The sequence below is a fragment of the Procambarus clarkii genome, chromosome 74, assembly GCF_040958095.1.
Source record: "Procambarus clarkii isolate CNS0578487 chromosome 74, FALCON_Pclarkii_2.0, whole genome shotgun sequence".
Classification (NCBI taxonomy): Eukaryota; Metazoa; Arthropoda; class Malacostraca; order Decapoda; family Cambaridae; genus Procambarus; species Procambarus clarkii.
In genome coordinates, this window is record NC_091223.1 from 21055192 (window position 1) to 21080084 (window position 24893).

Sequence of the window (24893 nt, forward strand, 5' to 3'; positions counted from 1 at the left end):
TGTCAATCTGAAGCTGAATTGCATTTGTAGATTTGCTTCCGAATAGGATGTAGTAGGTCTTTTCTATGTTAAGTGTTAGTTTCTTGGTTGACATCCATAAGTGGACTTTTTTTAGTTCATTATTAACAACACCATTTAGTGTATGTGGGTTATGGTTGGAGTAGATGAGGGTAGTATCATCAGCAAACAAAATAGGTTTCAGAATGTTAGAGACATTAGGCAGATCATTAATGTATATAAGAAAAAGAAGAGGTCCCAAGATGCTGCCCTGTGGCACTCCAACAGTTATTGGTAGAATGGGAGAGATTATATTATTGATGGCTACACATTGGTGGCTATCAATAAGATAGGATTGGATATAGTCCAGTGCATGGCCTCGGATTCTATAATGATGGAGTTTACTTAAGAGGTAATCGTAATTAACAGTATCAAAGGCCTTTCTCAGGTCAATGAAGAGTCCAATTGGAAACTCATTTTTGTCAAGAGCTGAGTAAATTATATCAAGGAGACTAATAATTGCATCGTTGGTACTCTTTTGAGAGCGGAAGCCAAACTGACAGGGGCTAAGAATGTCGAATTTTACGAGATAGGAGTAGAGCTGTTTGTAGATAATTTTTTCAAATATTTTTGATAGCATGGGTAGGTTCGATATTGGTCTATAGTTGTTTATGTCTGACGGATTACCTCCTTTATGAACTGGCGTTACTCTTGCTTTTTTAAGGATATCAGGGAAGGTATGACACTCAAGGGATTTGTTGAACAGCAGAGCTATAGGTGGCGCAAGGGCATGGGAGGCGCTCTTGTATACAATGGATGGGATTTCACTGATGTTCCCAGCTTTGGTCTTTAGTGAGTGTATGATGGACACAACATCTGACGGGCTGACTGGTGAGAGGAGAAGAGAGTTTGGATAGCTGCCTGAGAGATATGTGTTGATATGTGTCTGAGTCTGTGGGATTTTACTTGCAAGGTTAGCACCAATCAATGAAAAGAAGCTATTAAATTCATTCGCCATTTCTAAGTCAGATGACAGTGTAAGGCCAGCCTTAGAGAGTGTTATCTGGTTGTGGGAGTGTTGTTTAGTTCCCAGGATGTTAGAGATGGTATTCCATGTGCTTTTCATGTTGCCTTTTGCTTCTTTGAATCTAGTCTCATAATATGAAAGTTTTGCTGATCTTAGAAAGAATGCCAACAGTTTTTGAAACTTTATTTGATATATTTAGAATGTGTCCCAGGAAATTCAGCTTGTGGTCAATGAGAACGCCAAGGAATTTGCCATCTATTTTGTTACAAATTTGTTACAAATTTTGTTACAAATATAAGCATACAAGTAATGATATAATATATAAACACATACAAGTAATGATACAATATATAAGTAATTATTTATTATTTATATACGTATCCAATAGGGGTACATAACAGTCCAACACTGTTGAGTTGTCAAGAGACACTGTTGACACTGCCAGTCGGTCGGATGACAGTGTCGGACGGAATATTGCAGAGGGATTACTGCTGGTACTTTCTGGTGTAGATAGGCTTTGTTGAGGTGTGAGAGTTTTTTGGTGATGATGGTTTTTATGTTTTCTAGGCTGGGTTGAATTGTTTTATTCAAATTGTTTATTGGTCTGACGCGGTTGAGTGCACGCTACGCTCCTCACTCTAAGCTGTACAGGCATACCTCAGTTTAAGAGTTTAATTGGTTCCTGGAGACGCCTCGTATTCCGAAAACTCGCATTCCGAAGCTAATTTCCCCATAAGAAATAAAGGGAAATGAATTAATCCGTTCCTGACTTACCCCAAAAACCCCACATCAAACTAAATTTTTATACCTAATTCACCTAAATAAACCTACAAAACTATGTTCAAGTTATTACTTACCTTGCTGTTGAATGCTGTAGGCGTATGGAAGATGGTGAGGAGGTGGGAGGAAGAGAGGAGTTACTGTTTGGAAGGGGAGTCCCCTTCCATTATCACATCAGGCAGTGAGGACTTCACTGGTATGCACACTCTGGCACATTTTGCCTGCATACAACTAGGACTTGCTTGTTTTACTAAGAATTTATCTAATGACACTTGTTTTTCCCTACATTTTAACACTTGTCTGTAGTAAGACATCACATTATCATTTAAAAGGTCAATGCAACGGCCTGCTACAGCTTTATCTGGGTGAGTTTTTTAACAAAACTTTGCAGTTCTTCCCATACTTCACACATTTTCTTAATCAAGAAGGGACATCCTCTACTGCCTCTACTCACAGCTATTTTCTTAGGTTGAACCTTACCAATGGCTTTCTTGATACCCATGGCAAGATATATAATGACAACTTTTATGCTCAAATGGCCAAAATACCGATAAAAAACTGTAAATCCTTGTGAAGAATTCAGGTGGGATAGTCACTGGACATGAGACACTGGTAAACTGAGGCGCGATCGCCATGCCACCACGCGCCAGTCGGCCTGTACACGTATCAACAAACTCGCGTCCCGAGGTAACCCTCGCCTTCCGAGACATATTTTTGGAGTAAATCCTGCTCGTCTTCCGAAAAACTCGCATACAGGGACACTCGCATTCCGAGGTACCACTGTATATCAGCCCTTAAACTATCGCCAGATGATGTAGACCGCCACCCAAAGGCAGCTACGTACATGGAGTCCAAGCATGTTATAGCAAAACCAAAGTAATCGACCAAAATCAACTCATTCCATCTCAAATAAGTTTCAAAACAATCCTCTACGGCTGTGAGTACCAGTGCATGCTGCCGCCACCGCGCTGCCTGACGCAAGTTTCTTCACAATATATACCCCCAGTCCATTCTAACCAATCATGTCTCCTAAAAATGTGACTGTGCAGGGAAATAAGGACAACAAACCCCTTAACAAGGCATCCATCCCGGCCAACTCTAACAATATTCGTGTTTCTCCGTCTGGAAGCTCTGGGGTCCGGGGCGGCGGTGCTGCCCTCCCCTCCACCCCATTGAGCAAGGGAGCAGAGTCCTCTCAACCCTCTCCTATGAACACGCTATCATCCCAGTTAAGCAACTCAAGCGAGCTTCCGGTCCCTCACCGGAATTCACTAACTGGACCGAGAATCAGTGGTTCAAAAAGTTGTGCCTAGTCCTCGAGTCTCAAAATACTATCATCTTGAGTCTTCTAAATGAGAATCTAGCGAACCGCGCTAATCTCCAACAACAACAACAAGAAATAACCCTCCTCCGCGAGGATATTAGAAACTGTAAGGCTTGCCAAGACCAACTACAGCATGATTTGAATGATCTCCGTGAGGAAAACAACCTTCTGAAAACTGATGAAGCCATAAAAAAACAGGAGGAAGCTCTCAGCAAAATGACTGCATGTATCAGTACATTTTCAGCCCAACGTTCCATCTCCCAGGATGAACAAGACCAGCAAAAGCTGCTAGACTCTGTTATCGTGTCGTCCCAAGATATACCTGTACCTGTGGAACATGAAGGTGAAAATTGTGTTGAAATAGCTCAGGATCTCTTAAAAAACAAATTGCAGGTCATTCTAAACAAAACTGACGTTATTGCTGCCTACAGAGTAGGCAAAAAGAATCCATCAGGTCAAAACCAGCGGAAAATTCGCCTGAAGCTAACTTCCCAGTTCACGAAATCCCATCTAGGCCGGACAGCTGCATCCCAACGGAAGGGATTATACATCAACGAGTGCTTGACTAGGAACAGACAGCAACTCCTCTACCGCCTGCGTCAAATCCGTCAACAAAACCCAGATGCGATTCATCAGTGCTTCGTTAGAGATGGTCTGATAAAGGTGAGAAAACCGCAGAGGGCAAAATGTTTACAATTACTAATGAAGAGAACCTCAACACTTTCCTCTCCCAATGTGGTTTGTCTCACCTTATTATCACTCCCAGTGAATTAACTTAATTAACCCCCTGTCAACTAGTGGGGCTAGGTATCCTAAGTCTCCTTGTTTCATTTTCTGACTTAATTTTTAACTTACTCTTAACTAGTCATTTACTGAAATTATTTAAATGAGTGCATAAATAGTTCTTCAGGTCTTATTAATTATACAGTCATAACTGAACTATTTATAGTTAATAATCATTAGCTTAAATTTGCCTATGTTTATTATTCAACTTTTCTTTGATTTCATTTATTCCCTAGGTTGCCTAGCCTTGCCATGCTCCCTTACTCCATTGTACCCCTGGCTTTGCCTGCATCTCAAATTGCAAATTGTTACTTACAGTGTACCTGAGAGTACTTGTAAGCAATCTACCTCATTTTTCATTTTTTGCTCAATTTGTTTTGTATTGCTTAGTCTTGTTTATATTTTTGTTTTGTATTTCTATATCTTTTGTTTTGTATAGTCCATGTTTATATGTTTTATCTTTAATCTCATTTATTACCTAGGTTGCCTAGCCTAGCCATACTCCCTTACTCCATTGTACCCCTGTAAGCCCCTTGTAAGCTACTTTTTTTTTTTTTTTTTTTTTGTTATTCATTTTGTGTTTGTTTTGTACAGTATTGTGTACATATTTTTCCCTATTTCTGGGGGGAGCCCCGTCGGCTCCCCGGAGCTTTACCGGCTGATATGCTAATGTCAGACTTTGGCATCAGTCATGTGTATGGAGTTCTAGGGCCTACCGGGGACCACGAGCCAGAACCTGGCCCCCTCAGAGAGGCAAGGGGAGCAATGGCCTATAGAAACCCCCGTGTGGTTGGAAGCATTCTATGTCTGCCATCGACCGGGTCAAGCATCCAGAAAGGTAAGCATTCCAAAACAAACCCCTATTCTGGTGAAAATTGCTACCTAAGCCGAACTAGTGAATAGAACTCTTCAACAGAAAACACGGAAACTAGTATGACGTCATACGTCACCGCGCCGCTGTCTGCGCAGCTCCCCCCTCCCCGGGAGGGGGAAGGGGGAGCCCCAGACCTCCCACGCCGGCTATCCACCCATCAGTTCTTCGGCTGATGCTATAGGCAATGGTTATGTGCTCCGGCTCCAGTGGTTGTTTCAGCACTGTACCTAGAGTGTGGTGTCTGTTTTCTAGGTGGTGCGTGAGCCGGGTGTGATTCTTCAGTACTCGGGCTGCATGCGCCTAGGGTTCCCTTCCCTAGGTGCCTTGTAAGTACTGCCCTTGGGGCTTGGGGCCACCTTCCACAAGTTCCTTGGGTCCTGCCCCTGCTTGGCCGTTTACCGCTTGGTTTTCGGCCGCTCTTTGTGTGCTCGGGTGTTCTGTCTCCCTTGTTCGCCTTAGAGTAAGGGGCGGTGTTTGCACTGGTGGGGCGCGGGGTACTGTGCAGCTTGTCTTTACCAATCATAGCGGCCGGCTCTGTTCCGCTTGGGTACGCTGTCCTCTTGCGGGGTTTTCTTTTTCTTTTGTTTATATACCTGGTGGGGGGGTCTGCCTTCGTTCTTGCCCCTTGTGTCCCTTGTGTTCTGAGTATTTCTGGTGGTACCCCCTGCTAGGTCCCCGTGAGTGTACACGTCCCGGGGGTTCAGCTCTTAGAAAGTTGTTTGGTAGCTTGGGTGCCGGTTAGCAGTACCCTGCCTGGGATTACCTGAGCGCGAGTCCTCTTAAAGTAAACGCTCGGGACCCTGGGAAACCCCTGGGGGCGCGCGGGTCCGATGGATGTGACCCCAGAGCCCCCCCCTCGCTTCCAGCGAGTTTGAGGGTTGCTCTCACCTTTTGTCTCTGGGTGACTCTCTGTTTTGCCTCCGTCTGCTGCCTGTGGGGTCGGTGACACCTTCGACCCGGTGTCCTGCGAGTTTGGTTGCTCGTTGTGGCTCGGTTACCCAGTTGTGCTAACAAAGCGGGTGCGGGCAGCAGGGGCGTTGCACTTGAGCCTTGGTGGTGGCAACGTTCTCGTGGTTTCCTCCCCGGGAGCCCCGGGGCTGCCCCGTTGTATTTCGTTTTGGGAGCTTGGGGGTGTTGGTTGCATCCACGCCCCCTTGTCTTTCCCCTGGTTCACCCTTCCTGCCTGCATCCGGTTCCTTACCGTCTGTAGGTTCAGGGCGGGGTGTTTCGTGGTGTTGAGACTCGGGCAGTCTCGGGGAATTCCCCTTCCGGGGTAGTGACGGGGGCATTTGGGCCTGTTCCTCCAGCCGTGTTGTATGAGTCTGCCAGTGGGCTCCCTTCCTTAGTGTTTTCACGGCTGCCCCGGTTTTCTGGTACGGCCGGGGCTTTGGGGGAACGGCTCGGCCCCGGGGCCTGTCGTGTAGGTTCCCGGGGCTGGGGAGGGGCTGCCTTGGGGGGGCCTTGGCCCCGTTAGACCCCGTGGGGGGTTTTATCCCCCTCTAGGCGGGGCTTGTGGTTACGCGGAGTGGGGTCTTTCCTCCCCACTCGCCGTACGTGCTGTTGGACGTCGGCCCCTCCCCGGGCTCGGTTCCTTGGCCTTTGAGTCGGTTGGTTCCGTCCTGTGGGTGGATGTTTCCTCCCCCGCTTTTTGGGACGGTGTTTTTGTCATGTTTCCCCGTTCGTTGGGGTTCTGCGTGACTTTTGATCTCGGGTGCGCCTGCGCCTTCGTGTGCCTTCGGGACTAGTGTTGGCTTCTGTGTTCTCGAGGGTACGGGAAGGTTTTTCGCTACTTCCCGCATTATTGGAACGTCTGTCGGCTCCTAGTACTTGTCGCCCTGTTGGGCTACTTGTCGCCCTGTTGGGCTACTTGTCGCCCGGTTGGGCTCCTTGTCGCCCGGTTGGGCTACTTGTCGCCCGGTTGGGCTACTTGTCGCCCGTTTGGGCTACTTGTCGCCTGTTTGGGCTACTTGTCGCCCGTTTGGGTTCCCTTTTTTTTGGGGCTCTTTGCTTCTTGGCCGGTTTTATTGTTCCTGCTTCCTCTTTTGGCTCCTTTTCTCGTGCAATAGTCCTGGCTGGCGCCTTCCCGCAGGGAGGGTGTGCGGTTCGGCCAGCGTGTTATGCGCATGCGCCGTGGAGTTTGTTTTGGTCTGGGCGATGGTTCAGTGCTGGGGTTTTGCGCCCTTTTTTGCTACAGTGCTTCGCCTCTCGTTCTTCTCCCTGGCTGCGGTATGTGCCCCTTTGCACCAGGGGTGTCCTGGTTCCCAGTTGTGGGGAGGACACCGCGGTTTTCTGTGTCATGGGTGTGGACCGCCTCCTTCGCCTCTCCCTGTTCTCCTGCGGGTCCGGCTCTGGCGTCTTCACCTGGCGGTGCTCCCAAGTTCTTCTGGGCACGGTTGAGTCGTGTCAAGTTCGAGCCACCATTCGCCAGGTGAGTTTCTGCGGTCTGGCGTCTTTTGGCCGGGCGCTGGATGCGGCGGTGTTCATATACCTGTTTTTATTTAGGTATAATTTTGTACGACTGAGACCGTTCGCACACCAGTGACTGTCCCTTTATCACCCCTTCCTGTCCCCCTCATGTGCATGTCCAACCCATGCTGGAGTCATTCAGGGGACCCTCCTTTTTTAATGTTGTGAGGTGTGGGGGTTGTAGGGTTGGTTCTGTACTCACCTGGTGAGGCTCCTGGCTGTGCTTGCAGGATTTGAGCTCTGGCTCTTGGGTCCCGCCTATCTGGTAGAACTTGCGGGATAGTACCAGCGGAGTGCAGTGGTGCTATTGGCACCTTTGGGGAACACTGTATTACCATCAGAGGTCTGTGCTTGTTACACGACCTACTTGCGAGCATAAGCCTTCTTGCTGGTTCGTCCGTGGACTTCCAGGGCGCACTGGCCTGTTTTCGTATGGCAGTTCCGGCCCGTCCTGGTTGTGGGGGTATGTGGACCGGTGGACTGCTCCTAGCAGCTGCCTGGTGGGCCATCCTCTGGCCGGTCTGGCCTGACCTTGGGCCGGGCTTGAGGTGTAAAAGAGCTCCCAGTACCTCATCCAGCAGGTATCGAGCGGGGTTTTCTCCGCCGTCGGTCGCCTGGTGCAGGTTTCTGGGCCTGCAGGGTTTTGTCGTGTCTCCGTTGGCCCTGTCTGGGGTCTGCCTGCTCCGTTCTCTGCCTTTGCAGAGGGGAGTTGCTATTTACATGTTGCATGTTGCAGTGGTGCCTGTTGCTGCTGCTGCTGCACGTGAGCATTGGTACCGTGTTTCACGGTGGCGTGTCCTTGTTCCTGTGTCCGGTTGTGGAGTGGCGCTTTGCTGCCGTTTTGTGCCTGGGGATTGCGTGGGGTTTTTGTCCCTGCCTGATTGTCCACCCCTGGTTGTTCTCCTGGTTTTTTTTTTTTTTTTGTGCTTCTGCTCTTTCTTCCTGCCTCTTCTGCAGCAGGAATGTTCTGCGTGTGTTCTTAGGCGTTGGTCAGCCTGTGTCCTGTGATGTGCTTCTTTGTCTCGGTCTATTGCAGTTGTTCGTGCCCCTTGGTTCGGGTCCTGTTCTGGCGGCGACCCTTCCGCCTTCTTTGGTTTTCCTAGCTTGCCCTGCCGGTTGTTGTTGTTTTACTTTTTTTGGGGGGGTTCTTGCGATGTCTCGCGTCGGACCTGTCGTTTCTGAACTCCTGGCGGGCTTGCATGCTTCGGAGTTTTTCTGTTCGGCAGACGTTCCATCTCCTTGTGCCGCCTGGGTTTCGGTGGTCGCGCCCGAGATCTTCTCGCGGCTCCGCCTTTTTCCTGGGCTCGGGGGGGGCCTTGTCGGGGCTGCTTATGTTCTGCCTCGTGGTCTCGCCTCCGGTTGGTGGTCAGGTGGCTTCGTGGTAGGTGTCCCACCTGCGTGCTTTCTTGGCGGCAGTATGGGGTATTTTGGCGGTCCTTCCTTTTCCTGTCCCTTCTTCGGTGGGTCCTTCTTGTTGGCTTGGTTTACTCTCGGCTTGGTTTTCTAGTAGGGGTTGGGGGCCGTCGTCTTGCCACATACTGTCGCCTCTTTTCGTGCGGCGCAGGCGGAGCCGCTTCAGCTTGCTTTCGGTCTTGGTGTTGCTTCTGCACCGTTAGTCAGCTGTCTTGTGCGTCTTTCACCTCCGGCCTGTTCGTGCGCCGCTTGCACCATCCTGGTCTCTGGTCAGCGTGCTCTGTCTTCTCCTCGGTTGGTAGTGCCCCTTCGGTTCCGGTGTGTTTTTTCGTCGGCTCTTTCCTTTGGGCCTTTGCCTCTGGGGGTCGGTTCGCTGTGTTTTCTTGCTCCTTCGGTTTTAGCGTTTTGGTTGTTTGATGGCAGCAGTCTCCATCTTTTCTGGCGGGGGGTGGGGCTGCTGCATTCTGGAGGGGTCCAGGGTTTGTTGGTGCTTTGTTGGTCGGGCCGGGGGTGTGTCGTTTTTGTGTTCAGTGGCGGCCCTCTGCTGTTGTTTGCGTGCCACGGAGTTTGGGTCCGGAGCGCGTTTTGCGTTGATCCGGTTCTGTTCTTCCCGGTTCGCGGGTGATGGTGTCCCGGGTGGTCAGCCGTGTTCTTGCGGCTAAGCTGCCTGTGTTCTTCCCTCATGCCTGTGGCGTTCGTGGCTTCGCTGCTCTCGCTGCCGTCTGGGCGACGTGGCCTTGCAGTCTTTCGGGCATGGATTTTTGGTGTTCGTGCAGGGGCCTTGCTGCTCGTGGTTCTCGTGTTGTTCCCGGGATTTTCGGGGCTGTGGCGCCTTGGGTTGGCGTTTGCTGCCGGTTGTCTCGCCTCCTTGGGGGGTGCGTGGTGTCCGCCTCCCGGTTTTGTCCCTTTGACCTTCCTCTGTGGGTAGTTAGCTCCGGGGAGCCGACGGGGCTCCCCCCAGAAAACCAGCGTTGAATGTAATGAAACGCCATTTTCTGGGTGAGACCCGGAGGCTCCCTGGCAACCCTCCCTCCCTCCGGTCGGCGTTTTTCGCGTGTTTTGACATCCAGCCTCAGAACTGATGGGTGGATAGCCGGCGTGGGAGGTCTGGGGCTCCCCCTTCCCCCTCCCGGGGAGGGGGGAGCTGCGCAGACAGCGGCGCGGTGACGTATGACGTCATACTAGTTTCCGTGTTTTCTGTTGAAGAGTTCTATTCACTAGTTCGGCTTAGGTAGCAATTTTCACCAGAATAGGGGTTTGTTTTGGAATGCTTACCTTTCTGGATGCTTGACCCGGTCGATGGCAGACATAGAATGCTTCCAACCACACGGGGGTTTCTATAGGCCATTGCTCCCCTTGCCTCTCTGAGGGGGCCAGGTTCTGGCTCGTGGTCCCCGGTAGGCCCTAGAACTCCATACACATGACTGATGCCAAAGTCTGACATTAGCATATCAGCCGGTAAAGCTCCGGGGAGCCTCCGGGTCTCACCCAGAAAATGGCGTTTCATTACATTCAACGCTGGTTTTTTTAGCTTATTTCTACCTTGTAATTTGCCTTTCTTTCCTTGTTTTTCCTGCAATCAGCTTTTTTATGCAGACAAGTATAGACCCAGAACTTAACCTCTTATCCACTATCTATGACAATAATCACTTTAATGATCTAAATTGCAGATATTTTGCAGCACATGATGCAAACAATGTATTAACTCATAATCACAATATCTCTGTAATCAATTTGAACGTTAGATCCCTAGGTAAACACTTCGATGATGTTAGTGCCTTGATTGAAACTATTGACAACAAATTCTCTTTTATTATACTTACTGAAACATGGTTGAAAGAGGATACTACTCAACTCTTTAACATACCTAACTACTCAGCAATTCACAACTGTCGTCAACTTCAGAGAGGTGGTGGCACTGCTCTTTACTACCACCAAGAACTAACATGCTTAAAAGAAATTAGAACTAGAGACTGCTATGGGGAGTATATCTTCGCCAGCTTCAGAGTCAAGGGTGCTGAGTCTGTCCTGTCTGTGGGTGCAGTTTATAGAATTCCTAACACTGATGTGTCCGAATTCAACTCAAACCTTAGAAATCTAATACTTAATAACAGACTGAACAAAAACCACCTAATTATCGCAGGGGACTTTAATATTGACCTCTGCGAGCCAGAACACCCTACTGCTGTTAGCTTCCTCAACTGTATAAATTCCTGCTTCCTCATACCCTTAATCACTAGACCTACTAGAATCACTGATAGCACTACCACGACTCTAGATCACATCTGGACAAACATAACCTCTCCGCTTACTTCAGGTATAATCACCGATAGCACTACAGACCATTACCCCACATTTCTCTTAACTAACATTAGCAAACCACCTCTTGAGTCAAGAGAGAGACGTTTTAGACTGCACAATGAAACTGCTATAGACAATTTTCTGGGGGGAGCCCCGTCGGCTCCCCGGAGCTTTACCGGCTGATATGCTAATGTCAGACTTTGGCATCAGTCATGTGTATGGAGTTCTAGGGCCTACCGGGGACCACGAGCCAGAACCTGGCCCCCTCAGAGAGGCAAGGGGAGCAATGGCCTATAGAAACCCCCGTGTGGTTGGAAGCATTCTATGTCTGCCATCGACCGGGTCAAGCATCTAGAAAGGTAAGCATTCCAAAACAAACCCCTATTCTGGTGAAAATTGCTACCTAAGCCGAACTAGTGAATAGAACTCTTCAACAGAAAACACGGAAACTAGTATGACGTCATACGTCACCGCGCCGCTGTCTGCGCAGCTCCCCCCTCCAAGGGAGGGGGAAGGGGGAGCCCCAGACCTCCCACGCCGGCTATCCACCCATCAGTTCTTCGGCTGATGCTATAGGCAATGGTTATGTGCTCCGGCTCCAGTGGTTGTTTCAGCACTGTACCTAGAGTGTGGTGTCTGTTTTCTAGGTGGTGCGTGAGCCGGGTGTGATTCTTCAGTACTCGGGCTGCATGCGCCTAGGGTTCCCTTCCCTAGGTGCCCTGTAAGTACTGCCCTTGGGGCTTGGGGCCACCTTCCACAAGTTCCTTGGGTCCTGCCCCTGCTTGGCCGTTTACCGCTTGGTTTTCGGCCGCTCTTTGTGTGCTCGGGTGTTCTGTCTCCCTTGTTCGCCTTAGAGTAAGGGGCAGTGTTTGCACTGGTGGGGCGCGGGGTACTGTGCAGCTTGTCTTTACCAATCATAGCGGCCGGCTCTGTTCCGCTTGGGTACGCTGTCCTCTTGCGGGGTTTTCTTTTTCTTTTGTTTATATACCTGGTGGGGGGTCTGCCTTCTTTCTTGCCCCTTGTGTCCCTTGTGTTCTGAGTATTTCTGGTGGTACCCCCTGCTAGGTCCCCGTGAGTGTACACGTCCCGGGGGTTCAGCTCTTAGAAAGTTGTTTGGTAGCTTGGGTGCCGGTTAGCAGTACCCTGCCTGGGATTACCTGAGCGCGAGTCCTCTTAAAGTAAACGCTCGGGACCCTGGGAAACCCCTGGGGGCGCGCGGGTCCGATGGATGTGACCCCAGAGCCCCCCCCTCGCTTCCAGCGAGTTTGAGGGTTGCTCTCACCTTTTGTCTCTGGGTGACTCTCTGTTTTGCCTCCGTCTGCTGCCTGTGGGGTCGGTGACACCTTCGACCCGGTGTCCTGCGAGTTTGGTTGCTCGTTGTGGCTCGGTTACCCAGTTGTGCTAACAAAGCGGGTGCGGGCAGCAGGGGCGTTGCACTTGAGCCTTGGTGGTGGCAACGTTCTCGTGGTTTCCTCCCCGGGAGCCCCGGGGCTGCCCCGTTGTATTTCGTTTTGGGACTTGGGGGTGTTGGTTGCTTCGGTTCCATCCACGCCCCCTTGTCTTTCCCCTGGTTCACCCTTCCTGCCTGCATCCGGTTCCTTACCGTCTGTAGGTTCAGGGCGGGGTGTTTGGTGGTGTTGAGACTCGGGCAGTCTCGGGGAATTCCCCTTCCGGGGTAGTGACGGGGGCATTTGGGCCTGTTCCTCCAGCCGTGTTGTATGAGTCTGCCAGTGGGCTCCCTTCCTTAGTGTTTTCACGGCTGCCCCGGTTTTCTGGTACGGCCGGGGCTTTGGGGGAACGGCTCGGCCCCGGGGCCTGTCGTGTAGGTTCCCGGGGCTGGGGTGGGGCTGACTTGGGGGGGGCCTTGGCCCCGTTAGACCCCGTGGGGGGTTTTATCCCCCTCTAGGCGGGGCTTGTGGTTACGCGGAGTGGGGTCTTTCCTCCCCACTCGCCGTACGTGCTGTTGGACGTCGGCCCCTCCCCGGGCTCGGTTCCTTGGCCTTTGAGTCGGTTGGTTCCGTCCTGTGGGTGGATGTTTCCTCCCCCACTTTTTGGGACGGTGTTTTTGTCATGTTTCCCCGTTCGATGGGGTTCTGCGTGACTTTTGATCTCGGGTGCGCCTGCGCCTTCGTGTGCCTTCGGGACTAGTGTTGGCTTCTGTGTTCTCGAGGGTACGGGAAGGTTTTTCGCTACTTCCCGCATTATTGGAACGTCTGTCGGCTCCTAGTACTTGTCGCCCTGTTGGGCTACTTGTCGCCCTGTTGGGCTACTTGTCGCCCTGTTGGGCTACTTGTCGCCCGGTTGGGCTACTTGTCGGCCGTTTGGGCTACTTGTCGCCCGTTTGGGCTACTTGTCGCCAGTTTGGGTTCCCTTTTTTTTGGGCTCTTTGCTTCTTTGGCCGGTTTTATTGTTCCTGCTTCCTCTTTTGGCTCTTTTTCTCGTGCAATAGTCCTGGCTGGCGCCTTCCCGCAGGGAGGGTGTGCGGTTCGGCCAGCGTGTTATGCGCATGCGCCGTGGAGTTTGTTTTGGTCTGGGCGATGGTTCAGTGCTGGGGTTTTGCGCCCTTTTTTGCTACAGTGCTTCGCCTCTCGTTCTTCTCCCTGGCTGCGGTATGTGCCCCTTTGCGCCAGGGGTGTCCTGGTTCCCAGTTGTGGGGAGGACACAGCGGTTTTCTGTGTCAGGGGTGTGGACCGCCTCCTTCGCCTCTCCCTGTTCTCCTGCGGGTCCGGCTCTGGCGTCTTCACCTGGCGGTGCTCCCATGTTCTTCTGGGCACGGTTGAGTCGTGTCAAGTTCGAGCCACCATTCGCCAGGTGAGTTTCTGCGGTCTGGCGTCTTTTGGCCGGGCGCTGGATGCGGCGGTGTTCATATACCTGCCTTTATTTAGGTATAATTTTGTACGACTGAGACCGTTCGCACACCAGTGACTGTCCCTTTATCACCCCTTCCTGTCCCCCTCATGTGCAAGTCCAACCCATGCTGGAGTCGTTCAGGGGACCCTCCTTTTTTAATGTTGTGAGGTGTGGGGGTTGTAGGGTTGGTTCTGTACTCACCTGGTGAGGCTCCTGGCTGTGCTTGCAGGATTTGAGCTCTGGCTCTTGGGTCCCGCCTATCTGGTAGAACTTGCGGGATAGTACCAGTGGAGTGCAGTGGTGCTATTGGCACTTTTGGGGAACACTGTATTACCATCAGTGGTCTGTGCTTGTTACACGACCTACTTGCGAGCATAAGCCTTCTTGCTGGTTCGTCCGTGGACTTCCAGGGCGCACTGGCCTGTTTTCGTATGGCAGTTCCGGCCCGTCCTGGTTGTGGGGGTATGTGGGCCGGTGGACTGCTCCTAGCAGCTGCCTGGTGGGCCATCTTCTGGCCGGTCTGGCCTGACCTTGGGCCGGGCTTGAGGTGTAAAAGAGCTCCCAGTACCTCATCCAGCAGGTATTGAGCGGGGTTTCTCCGCCGTCGGTCGCCTGGTGCAGGTTTCTGGGCCTGCAGGGTTTTGTCGTGTCTCCGTTGGCCCTGTCTGGGGTCTGCCTGCTCCGTTCTCTGCCTTTGCAGAGGGGAGTTGCTATTTACATGTTGCATGTTGCAGTGGTGCCTGTTGCTGCTGCTGCTGCACGTGAGCATTGGTACCGTGTTTCACGGTGGCGTGTTCTTGTTCCTGTGTCCGGTTGTGGAGTGGCGCTTTGCTGCCGTTTTGTGCCTGGGGATTGCGTGGGGTTTTTGTCCCTGCCTGATTGTCCACCCCTGGTTGTTCTCCTGGTTTTTTTTTTTTTTGTGCTTCTGCTCTTTCTTCCTGCCTCTTCTGCAGCAGGAATGTTCTGCGTGTGTTCTTAGGCGTTGGTCAGCCTGTGTCCTGTGATGTGCTTCTTTGTCTCGGTCTGTTGCAGTTGTTCGTGCCCCTTGGTTCGGGTCCTGTTCTGGCGGCGACCCTTCCGCCTTCTTTGGTTTTCCTAGCTTGCCCTGCCGGTTGTTGTTTTTATTTTTTTGGGGGGGGTTCTTGCGATGTCTCGCGTCGGACCCGTCGTTTCTGAACTCCTGGCGGGCTTGCATGCTTCGGAGTTTTTCTGTTCGGCAGACGTTCCATCTCCTTGTGCCGCCTGGGTTTCGGTGGTCGCGCCCGAGATCTTCTCGCGGCTCCGCCTTTTTCCTGGGCTCGGGGGGGCCTTGTCGGGGCTGCTTATGTTCTGCCTCGTGGTCTCGCCTCCGGTTGGTGGTCGGGTGGCTTCGTGGTAGGTGTCCCACCTGCGTGCTTTCTTGGCGGCAGTATGGGGTATTTTGGCGGTCCTTCCTTTTCCTGTCCCTTCTTCGGTGGGTCCTTCTTGTTGGCTTGGTTTACTCTCGGCTTGGTTTTCTAGTGGGGGTTGGGGGCCGTCGTCTTGCCACATACTGTCGCCTCTTTTCGTGTGGCGCAGGCGGAGCCGCTTCAGCTTGCTTTCGGTCTTGGTGTTGCTTCTGCACCGTTAGTCAGCTGTCTTGTGCGTCATTTCACCTCCGGCCTGTTCGTGCGCCGCTTGCACCATCCTGGTCTCTGGTCAGCGTGCTCTGTCTTCTCCTCGGTTGGTAGTGCCCTTTCGGTTCCGGTGTGTTTTTTCGTCGGCTCTTTCCTTTGGGCCTTTGCCTCTGGGGGTCGGTTCGCTGTGTTTTCTTGCTCCTTCGGTTTTAGCGTTTTGGTTGTTTGATGGCAGCAGTCTCCATCTTTTCTGGCGCGGGGTGGGGCTGCTGCATTCTGGAGGGGTCCAGGGTTTGTTGGTGCTTTGTTGGTCGGGCCGGGGGTGTGTCGTTTTTGTGTTCAGTGGCGGCCCTCTGCTGTTGTTTGCGTGCCACGGCGTTTGGGTCCGGAGCGTGTTTTGCGTTGATCCGGTTCTGTTCTTCCCGGTTCGCGGGTGATGGTGTCCCGGGTGGTCAGCCGTGTTCTTGCGGCTAAGCTGCCTGTGTTCTTCCCTCATGCCTGTGGCGTTCGTGGCTTCGCTGCTCTCGCTGCCGTCTGGGCGACGTGGCCTTGCAGTCTTTCGGGCATGGATTTTTGGTGTTCGTGCAGGGGCCTTGCCGCTCGTGGTTCTCGTGTTGTTCCCGGGATTTTCGGGGCTGTGGCGCCTTGGGTTGGCGTTTGCTGCCGGTTGTCTCGCCTCCTTGGGGGGTGCGTGGTGTCCGCCTCCCGGTTTTGTCCCTTTGACCTTCCTCTGTGGGTAGTTAGCTCCGGGGAGCCGACGGGGCTCCCCCCAGAAAACCAGCGTTGAATGTAATGAAACGCCATTTTCTGGGTGAGACCCGGAGGCTCCCCGGCAACCCTCCCTCCCTCCGGTCGGCGTTTTTCGCGTGTTTTGACATCCAGCCTCAGAACTGATGGGTGGATAGCCGGCGTGGGAGGTCTGGGGCTCCCCCTTCCCCCTCCCGGGGAGGGGGGAGCTGCGCAGACAGCGGCTCGGTGACGTATGACGTCATACTAGTTTCCGTGTTTTCTGTTGAAGAGTTCTATTCACTAGTTCGGCTTAGGTAGCAATTTTCACCAGAATAGGGGTTTGTTTTGGAATGCTTACCTTTCTGGATGCTTGACCCGGTCGATGGCAGACATAGAATGCTTCCAACCACACGGGGGTTTCTATAGGCCATTGCTCCCCTTGCCTCTCTGAGGGGGCCAGGTTCTGGCTCGTGGTCCCCGGTAGGCCCTAGAACTCCATACACATGACTGATGCCAAAGTCTGACATTAGCATATCAGCCGGTAAAGCTCCGGGGAGCCTCCGGGTCTCACCCAGAAAATGGCGTTTCATTACATTCAACGCTGGTTTTATAACTGCTGCTGATAATGTCAACTGGGAGTCCGAGTTAGGTAACATAGAGGACATCAACCTAGCAGTGCAATCTTTTCTTCAAAAAACTCTCAGCCTTTATAATACCCACTGTCCTATGCTTACAAAACAAGTCACAACCAAAAGGCTTAACAATCCCTGGCTTTCAAAGGGAATACTTAAATCTATTAATAAAAAACATGACCTTGAGAAGAAGTATAGGTTAGGAATTGTCTCCAAAGAATTCTCAAAGAATTACTCATTATTGCTATCTAAGATAATTAGACGAGCCAAAACTAAATACTACGAAGATAAATTTACCCAAATAAAGAGCAACATTAAACAAACTTGGAGCACAATTTCACAAATATTGGGATCAAAGAAGGCTTTAAATAACAAACCGACTCTCCTGTCTAATAACGATGGTCAGCTTTCAGCCTCTGATTCTGCTATTGAGTTCAATAGGTTCTTCTCTTCCATTGGGTCATCCCTTGCAAATGATATTCCATCTTCCAGTACTGACATTAAGGACTATCTTACAGGTAACTATCCACAGTCTCTGTACCTAAAGCCTATTAATTCCACTGACGTCAATGAGATAATCCTTTCCCTTAAAACCAAGTCTGGTGCCCTTGAGGAGATACCAACTTTAATTTACAAAAAAGCCTCCAGATCTTTAGCCCTTGCTATTGCTTTGCTCTTCAACAAGTCACTTGAACTCCAAACCTTTCCACATATTCTAAAAAAAGCGAGAGTAACGCCTGTCCACAAATGTTGTGATCTCACAGAAGTTAACAACTACAGACCTATATCAATCCTGCCAAACTTGTCAAAAAATTTTGAAAAACTAATCTATAAGCAGCTTTACTCATATCTAGCCAAACTCAATATACTTAGCCCTTGCCAATATGGCTTCAGACCCAAAAAAAGCTCTAACGATGCACTTATTTGTATGCTTAACTCGATTCATACAGCTCTTGATAAAAATGAGTTCCCTGTTGGGTTATTTGTGGACCTGCGTAAAGCTTTTGATACTGTCAACCACCAAAACCTTCTTCTTAAATTACATCATTATGGAGTCAGAGGACACTCCCTACAATACCTCAAATCCTACCTTACTGACAGGCTCCAATATGTTTCTGTGAATAATACAATTTCTCCCACCCTACCCATCAACATTGGTGTTCCTCAGGGCAGCATACTGTACTTGGCCCTCTCCTCTTTCTCATCTACATTAATGACCTTCCAAATGCCTCCCAACACCTCAAACCAATTCTATTTGCTGACGACACAACCTTCATTTACTCCAGTCCTGATCCCCTTGCTCTAAATGCCACAGTAAATACTGAGCTAAATAAAGTCCATCTTTGGCTAACTGCCAACAAACTCACCCTTAACATTGACAAAACTTTCTATATTCTGTTTGGCAATAAATCCTCTAATCAAATAAATCTCAAAATAAACAATACCCAAATTTGTAACAAATTAGATGGCAAATTCCTTGGCATTCTCATTGACCACAAGCTGAATTTCCAGGGACACATTCTAAATATATCAAAAAAAGTTTCAAAAACTGTGGGCATTCTTTCTAAGATCAGATATTATGTACCATGCCCTGCCCTGGTGACTCTCTATTACTCCCTATTATCTATCCATATCTCAACTATGGTATTTGTGCTTGGGGCTCTACTACACAAAATCACTTACGTCCTCTAATTACTCAACACAAAGCTGCTATTAGGACAATATCCAACTCTGGTCCCAGACATCACTCGGTACCCCTACTCAAATCTCTGAATATGTTAGACATTAAGTCACTGCACATTCTCTCATGTGTATTATACATATATAAAACGCTAAACTATAATGCCAATCCTGATCTCAAAAGCTTCATAGAAGGTTGTAACAGAACCCATGAGCACCACACCAGAAATAAATACAGTTTTGATATTCCTAGAGTACGACTTAATCAAACTATAAATGCTCTACAAATCAAGGGGCCCAGAATGTGGAATGACCTTCCCAACCATGTTAAAGACTGTACCTCTCTCAACCAGTTTAAGTTAAAAACGAAGCTATACCTAATAAATTCCCTGTAACCTACCCTACCCTTCTATTGTCAACCAATGTCTGTTTTTCTTTAAAGAGCGCTGTTTGTCGACATAATTGTATTTGTATTGCTTTTTCATCTATGTTTTCATTTCTTGTTTTCATTCTACTCATTATGCTCAATTAGTATTAAGCTTGTCATTTAAGTTTATCGTGCCCGAAACGCTTTGCGTAATAGTGGCTTTAGGCATTGTATGTACTAGCTCTACCTGTAAGTCAACCAATCTTTGTAAATCGCTGTGGTGTAACTTAGTCTGTGATATTTCTTTGTTTTGCAATATTGCGTCATCAGTGGGCACACCTGTGTTCAGGTTAGTTCAGTATGCAGCCGCACAGCAAGGGTTGCTATTTAGCTGTTTGTTATCGTGCCACTGGATGGACATTAACGTAACCTAAACTCGGTAATGTAGTAGTTAGTCTCTTAAATTGTTATGTTATAGAAAACGGTCTTTGATGTCAACCATTCAAACATTCTTTTCCACCCATGTTCTGCTTTATACGATTGAATGTTGATGTGATCTTGATATGACGGCTGTCAGTGGGAACTCGAATTCCAATTCATAGCGCCACATCAAATATAAATATTTGATTGTGAGAACCCGTCGGTTACCCTTTATTAGTTTTAACGTCCTGTTTAACTAGGAGGAGCCAGCGGCCTATTGTGGACAGGTTTTCACCCCTAGTGGTGGAGGCCTGGCGGTTTGCTCCCGCTTTTCCTTTTTCTATTGGACTCATGCTTAACTGCCGTGAGCAGCCTTTAAACTTGTAGTCCTCCTCTTAAGGGAGGTAGGCGTAGAAAAAATCTCACAGTTTCAACCTCATTATTCTTTCCATTAAACAGTTGAAGAGAAGGGGGATGAGAATACCTCCTTGCGGTGTACCATTTTCATATCTTTTGTACTCAGAGACTGTGCCATGAAGTTTTACTCTTGCTTCTCTGTTTGTGAGACAGTTTTTGGTCCAGGAGAGGAAGTTGCCTCTGACCTCTTTGTCGATGAGGCAGCAGAGAATAGCTGGGGCGCTAGCTAGTTCAAAGGCTTTCTCGAGGTCCAGGAATATGAGCATTCCTGGTCTGTCATTCAAGTGGGATAACATAGTTGTAATACATTCCACTGTACCAACCCCTCTTCTATAGGCATACATATCCTGGTGCAGTTTAGGCCTTTTCCACTCCAGTCTGTTGAGTGCCATTCTGTCAGCCGTCTTGGCTGCACAGCTTTGAAGAGAGATGGGCCTGGAATTAGTTTGATCTTTGGGTTTTGGGATCGGCACTATGTCTGATCTATTCCAAGCTGTTGGTCTAGTTTGAGAAGTCCAGGCTAAATTAATTAACCTTAGGTATGTAGCATCTCCCTCTGGGCCGAGGTTTCTAATAATTTTATAGGTTATTTTGTTGTCCTCAAGGGATGAATCCTTGGAGTTTTTCTTAGCTCGATTGAGCTCATCCAGTGTGAAAGGGGCATTAGTGTCAGAGACTTCTGCACATGCTGTAAGGATTCTGTGCCACTTTTCTTCCTCTAATCCTGTCTGTACTGCTAATATATCTGGTGGAAGCTGATTGCTGGTTGCTCTTTCTGCAAACCTACTTGCCAGTACTTCGGCTTCCTGATGTGGATCCTTAGGGTGTGGAGCTTTAGTTGTTTTATTTCCTTTGGGCCCGCTGGATTTACTGCCACATCTCTCTAAGAGAGGTTTGGTGTTCACCCAAGAATGGGTGACCAAGTTCACATCTCTCCAAGAATGGTGTTCACATTCAGACGTGAACATCATTTCAGCCACTTTTGTTCTTTTATTAGTCTGGTCTCTCGATGCACATGTTCCTTGACCTCACAAAGTAAGATCCTGTTGCGGTCACTTGATTGCTTTTTGTATAGCTTCCTTATGCTGTTGTGTCTATGGTTGAGTTCTTTGACACGTTCACAATAGTACCAGTGATCTTTGTGGTGTCTGGTAGACTGTTTTATCAGTGGGATTGAGTGGTTGGCTGCACTTTGAATTACTTTGACAAAATCTTGTTCTGCCTGATTAATGTCTTTGGGAACATCATAGTTTCTATGCTACTCTGTAATGAAGTTTTGAAATCGGTCCCATTTTTCTAAAGCAAAGTTCCATGCTTCAGATGGAGGTGGTGGTCGGGTGGGTAGACCTAACTTAAGATCAATTTGGACCCCATAGTGGTCGCTTGTGAGTGTGGGCTCAAATGACCATGTTGCTTCATTTCTCAGGGAAGTTGAAACGAAGGTAAGGTCTAATTTACCTCCTTGGATGTGGGTGGATTCATTCTTGTTTAGGATTTGGATTTCTGGAAGCTGTTCTAGTAAGTGAGTGCCGGCCAGACCGATTCTGCAATTTCCCAACACGCAAATGCACTGTATAATTGTAATAGTTGAGTACAATTTCACAATATCCAAGAGCGCTTACACTGCGACGGCACACGACCGCGGGCTGGTCGTGACTGGTGGAAGGTAAGAGACCGGATGTGATTGGGTGGTTATAATTAGGAGCTGCCTCATATGGGCAGGCCTTGTGCAGTTACCTTTATTCGTATGTTCCTATGTTCATTTTTGCATTCCTTAAAGACCCTTGGCAAACACTTCATTCGGCCCTGGGGATTTGTTTGGCTTGAGTTGCCCTATTGGTTTAATAACATTCCTCCTTAGTAACTGTTAAACCAGTCAACCTGTCCTCTTCCCCACCCCACATAGACTTGTTTGGCTGAAGGCATAATGTTCAGTTCTTCTTTAGTAAATACAGAGATACAATATTTACTAAAAATACTACACTTTTTAATAATTTATGAAAGAATTTCTGTCGAGCCATTGCAGCTTAGTGTGTCAAGCATCAACGATGTGTTGTGTCTAAACTCAACAAATATCGTTAGTGTTGAGGACAATCCCTCTTGTGGGGGGGACCTCGATATAAGCCTAACATCTATCACTGACCTGTATATATACACACTGGCTGCCTGTCCCGAGACAATTATCAAAAAAATTTCCTCTCAATGCTATATAGTCGTTCTGGTTAAGCACTTTCTCTTCATAATTACCCAACCTTCAAAGAAACAGATTACAATGAGATTTTTGGAGCATGCTTATTTTCTTTAGTGACTCTGGCATCAGGTGGGACCTGATGATAAGATGTTTTCTTTTTAGACTGCCATGCCCAGTGTGCTGCAACAAGAAGTCACCAGTTCTTCCTCTCTGGATTTATCAAATTACTCGAATCCAAGCTCAGTGAGGCAGTTCTTGGTGCTTTTGTCTAGGACCCAAGATATTTTTTTTTATATGTTTGGACTTTTTGTTTACACGATTTCGTGCACATAAGTTTGCGTCAATAAAAGACACTTAACTGCAATGTCTTTATTTTAAGTTTAGACTGATTTGCAAAGGTCAAGTATTACAAAATACATTACTAGTAAATAATCCAACCAGCTGGTATGGGTACCGAAACCATGTCCAACTGTTTGGTTGGTATTTGTTACGTATTTGATCAGTATTCATTGCAGCAGACCTAAATAGCTCTATGTCATATTTATAATTATATAATCTCTACAAATTAAATAATCTATTACATATATACACAAATATTACACTTATAAAAAAATGAAAAAGCTCCATTTCAATCCATATGATGATCTTAAGTTGTCTTTTGTAAACAATGCATTTCACTCCTGATAACTATTCACATTGTTCTCATATTCATTAATGTGTTTTACATAATTGTTTGACTGTCCGACATATTTACTAATTTTGTGAACTTGGAATGTTGACAGACTGGGAATGTTAAACACACATCCTGTGTGATTTCTTAGGGTAAACTGGCACTCAAGTGGTCGGGAGGATTAATGATGCAAAAATTTGATGTGAGGATCTCTCTCTCTCTCTCTCTCTCTCTCTCTCTCTCTCTCTCTCTCTCTCTCTCTCTCTCTCTCTCTCTCTCTCTCTCTCTCTCTCTCTCAGAAATTAACAGTAATCTTAGACATATTGACAACAAAGTACTCCCTAAATCTAAATAGAGTAAACATAAAACAACATACAGGTAATAGAGAACGCTGGGCAAATTAAACATTATCCACATAATATAGAAGCTGCTGCAGATTCGTTAAATATTTTGTAAAAAAATAATAATAAATGGTTAACAGCTACCAGTTCCACAATCACTGCCACCCATCACCACTGCCACCGATCACCACCACTTCACTACCACTGCCACCCATCACCATCACTCTTCATCATCACCGCCACCTCACCACTACCACAAATCATCACCACTGCAATCCATCACCACGATCTCACCACTGCCACCCATCACCACCACTGCTACCCATCACCACCACTGTTCATCATCACCATCACCTTAACACTGCCACCGATCACCACCACCTGACCACTTCCCCATACCACTTCACCACTGCTACCTACTACCAGCGTCACCACTTGACTACTACCACCTACCAACACCACATCATCACAGCCATCCACCACCACCACCATCTCCACCTCGCCACTATTGTCACTCAACACTGTCGCCACCACCTCACCACTGCCTAATTCTACCACCATCACCACCACCTCTCCACTGTCACCTACAACAATAGCCACTACCTCTCCACTAGCACCAATCACTATTGCCACCACCTCACCACTTGCATACACCGTCATCACTATTTCTACCACCAACATCGCCAACACTGCCACCTGTGTCCATCACCATGCCCTACCCATCACTGTGGCGACAGATGAATATGTAGGGCAGGCTGCAGTCATCATCAAAAAGTAAATAAGCGTTGTTGATAAATTCTAGTCGCCCACAAAGAGCCATTTCTCCGTTGGGTTCATCAGTTGTGTTGGCCATGCCGGTCGCCCAGATGTATGCCCCCGAGCCGTTGAGCCACATACGGTATTTCACTCCAACCCATACCACTGGAGAAAGAAAGTGTGCATTAGAGAGTTAGAGTAGTTGCATATAAATAATAAATAAATAAAATGTTTATTTAGGTAAGGTACATACATACAAGAAATTTTTACAAAGATTGGTTGACTTATAGGTAGAGCTAGTACATACAATGCCTAAAGCTACTATTATGCAAAGCGTTTTGGGCATTATATATATATATATATATATGTCGTACCTAGTAGCCAGAACGCACTTCTCAGCCTACTATGCAAGGCCCGATTTGCCTAATAAGCCAAGTTTTCATGAATTAATTGTTTTTCGACTACCTAACCTACCTAACCTAACCTAACCTAACTTTTTCGGCTACCTAACCAAACCTAACCTATAAAGATAGGTTAGGTTAGGTTAGGTAGGGTTGGTTAGGTTCGGTCATATATCTACTTTAATTTTAACTCCAATAAAAAAAAATTGACCTCATAAATAATGAAATGGGTAGCTTTATCATTTCATAAGAAAAAAATTAGAAAAAATATATTAATTCAGGAAAACTTGGCTTATTAGGCAAATCGGGCCTTGAATAGTAGGCCAAAAAGTGAGTTCTGGCTACTAGGTACGACATATATATATATATATATATATATATATAGCCACTATATAATGATATTTTTGTATCAACCCATGTATATCTTGTAACCATCAAATACATAATAAAGCACAAAAAAATAAAAAAGGAAGGGGGTGGTAGGAGAAAAGCACACAGAAACTGTATTGGAGGGGATCTAAACATTCCCTCTAATGCGTTATGAGTGGTTTCCTCCGAGGCTATGGGTCCTCCTTCTTCCAGCTAGAGGTGGTACTCCCTTCCATATAAAAAAAAAAAAAAATAAAAAAAATAAAAAATATAATATATATATATATATATATATATATATATATATATATATATATATATATATATATATATATATATATATATATATATATATATATATTGTCGGGGTTCACCGTAAGAGGGGCGAGTAATAGTATACCCAAGGTCACTCACCGTAGCCCTGCGGGTCTTCACTCTATCCTCGTGGCGCCACTGTACGCCAGGAGAGTATCCCAGTCAATCCCAACCGGCCTCTGATCGAAAATGAGT

The 24893-nt window shown here is 48.0% G+C and overlaps 1 protein-coding gene across 1 annotated transcript in view; it reads right to left on the reverse strand.

Annotated features, from left to right (window-relative positions):
• Positions 1-22725: 22725 nt before the first annotated feature.
• The window catches only part of LOC138356841 (mucin-2-like), an 80724-nt gene continuing 78556 nt past the window's right edge, over positions 22726-24893 (reverse strand). The window contains exon 3 of the mRNA XM_069313184.1: positions 22726-23778. Within this exon, the coding sequence (XP_069169285.1) occupies positions 23573-23778 (206 nt within the window). The 3' untranslated portion in view covers positions 22726-23572. The remainder of the gene's footprint in view (positions 23779-24893) is intronic.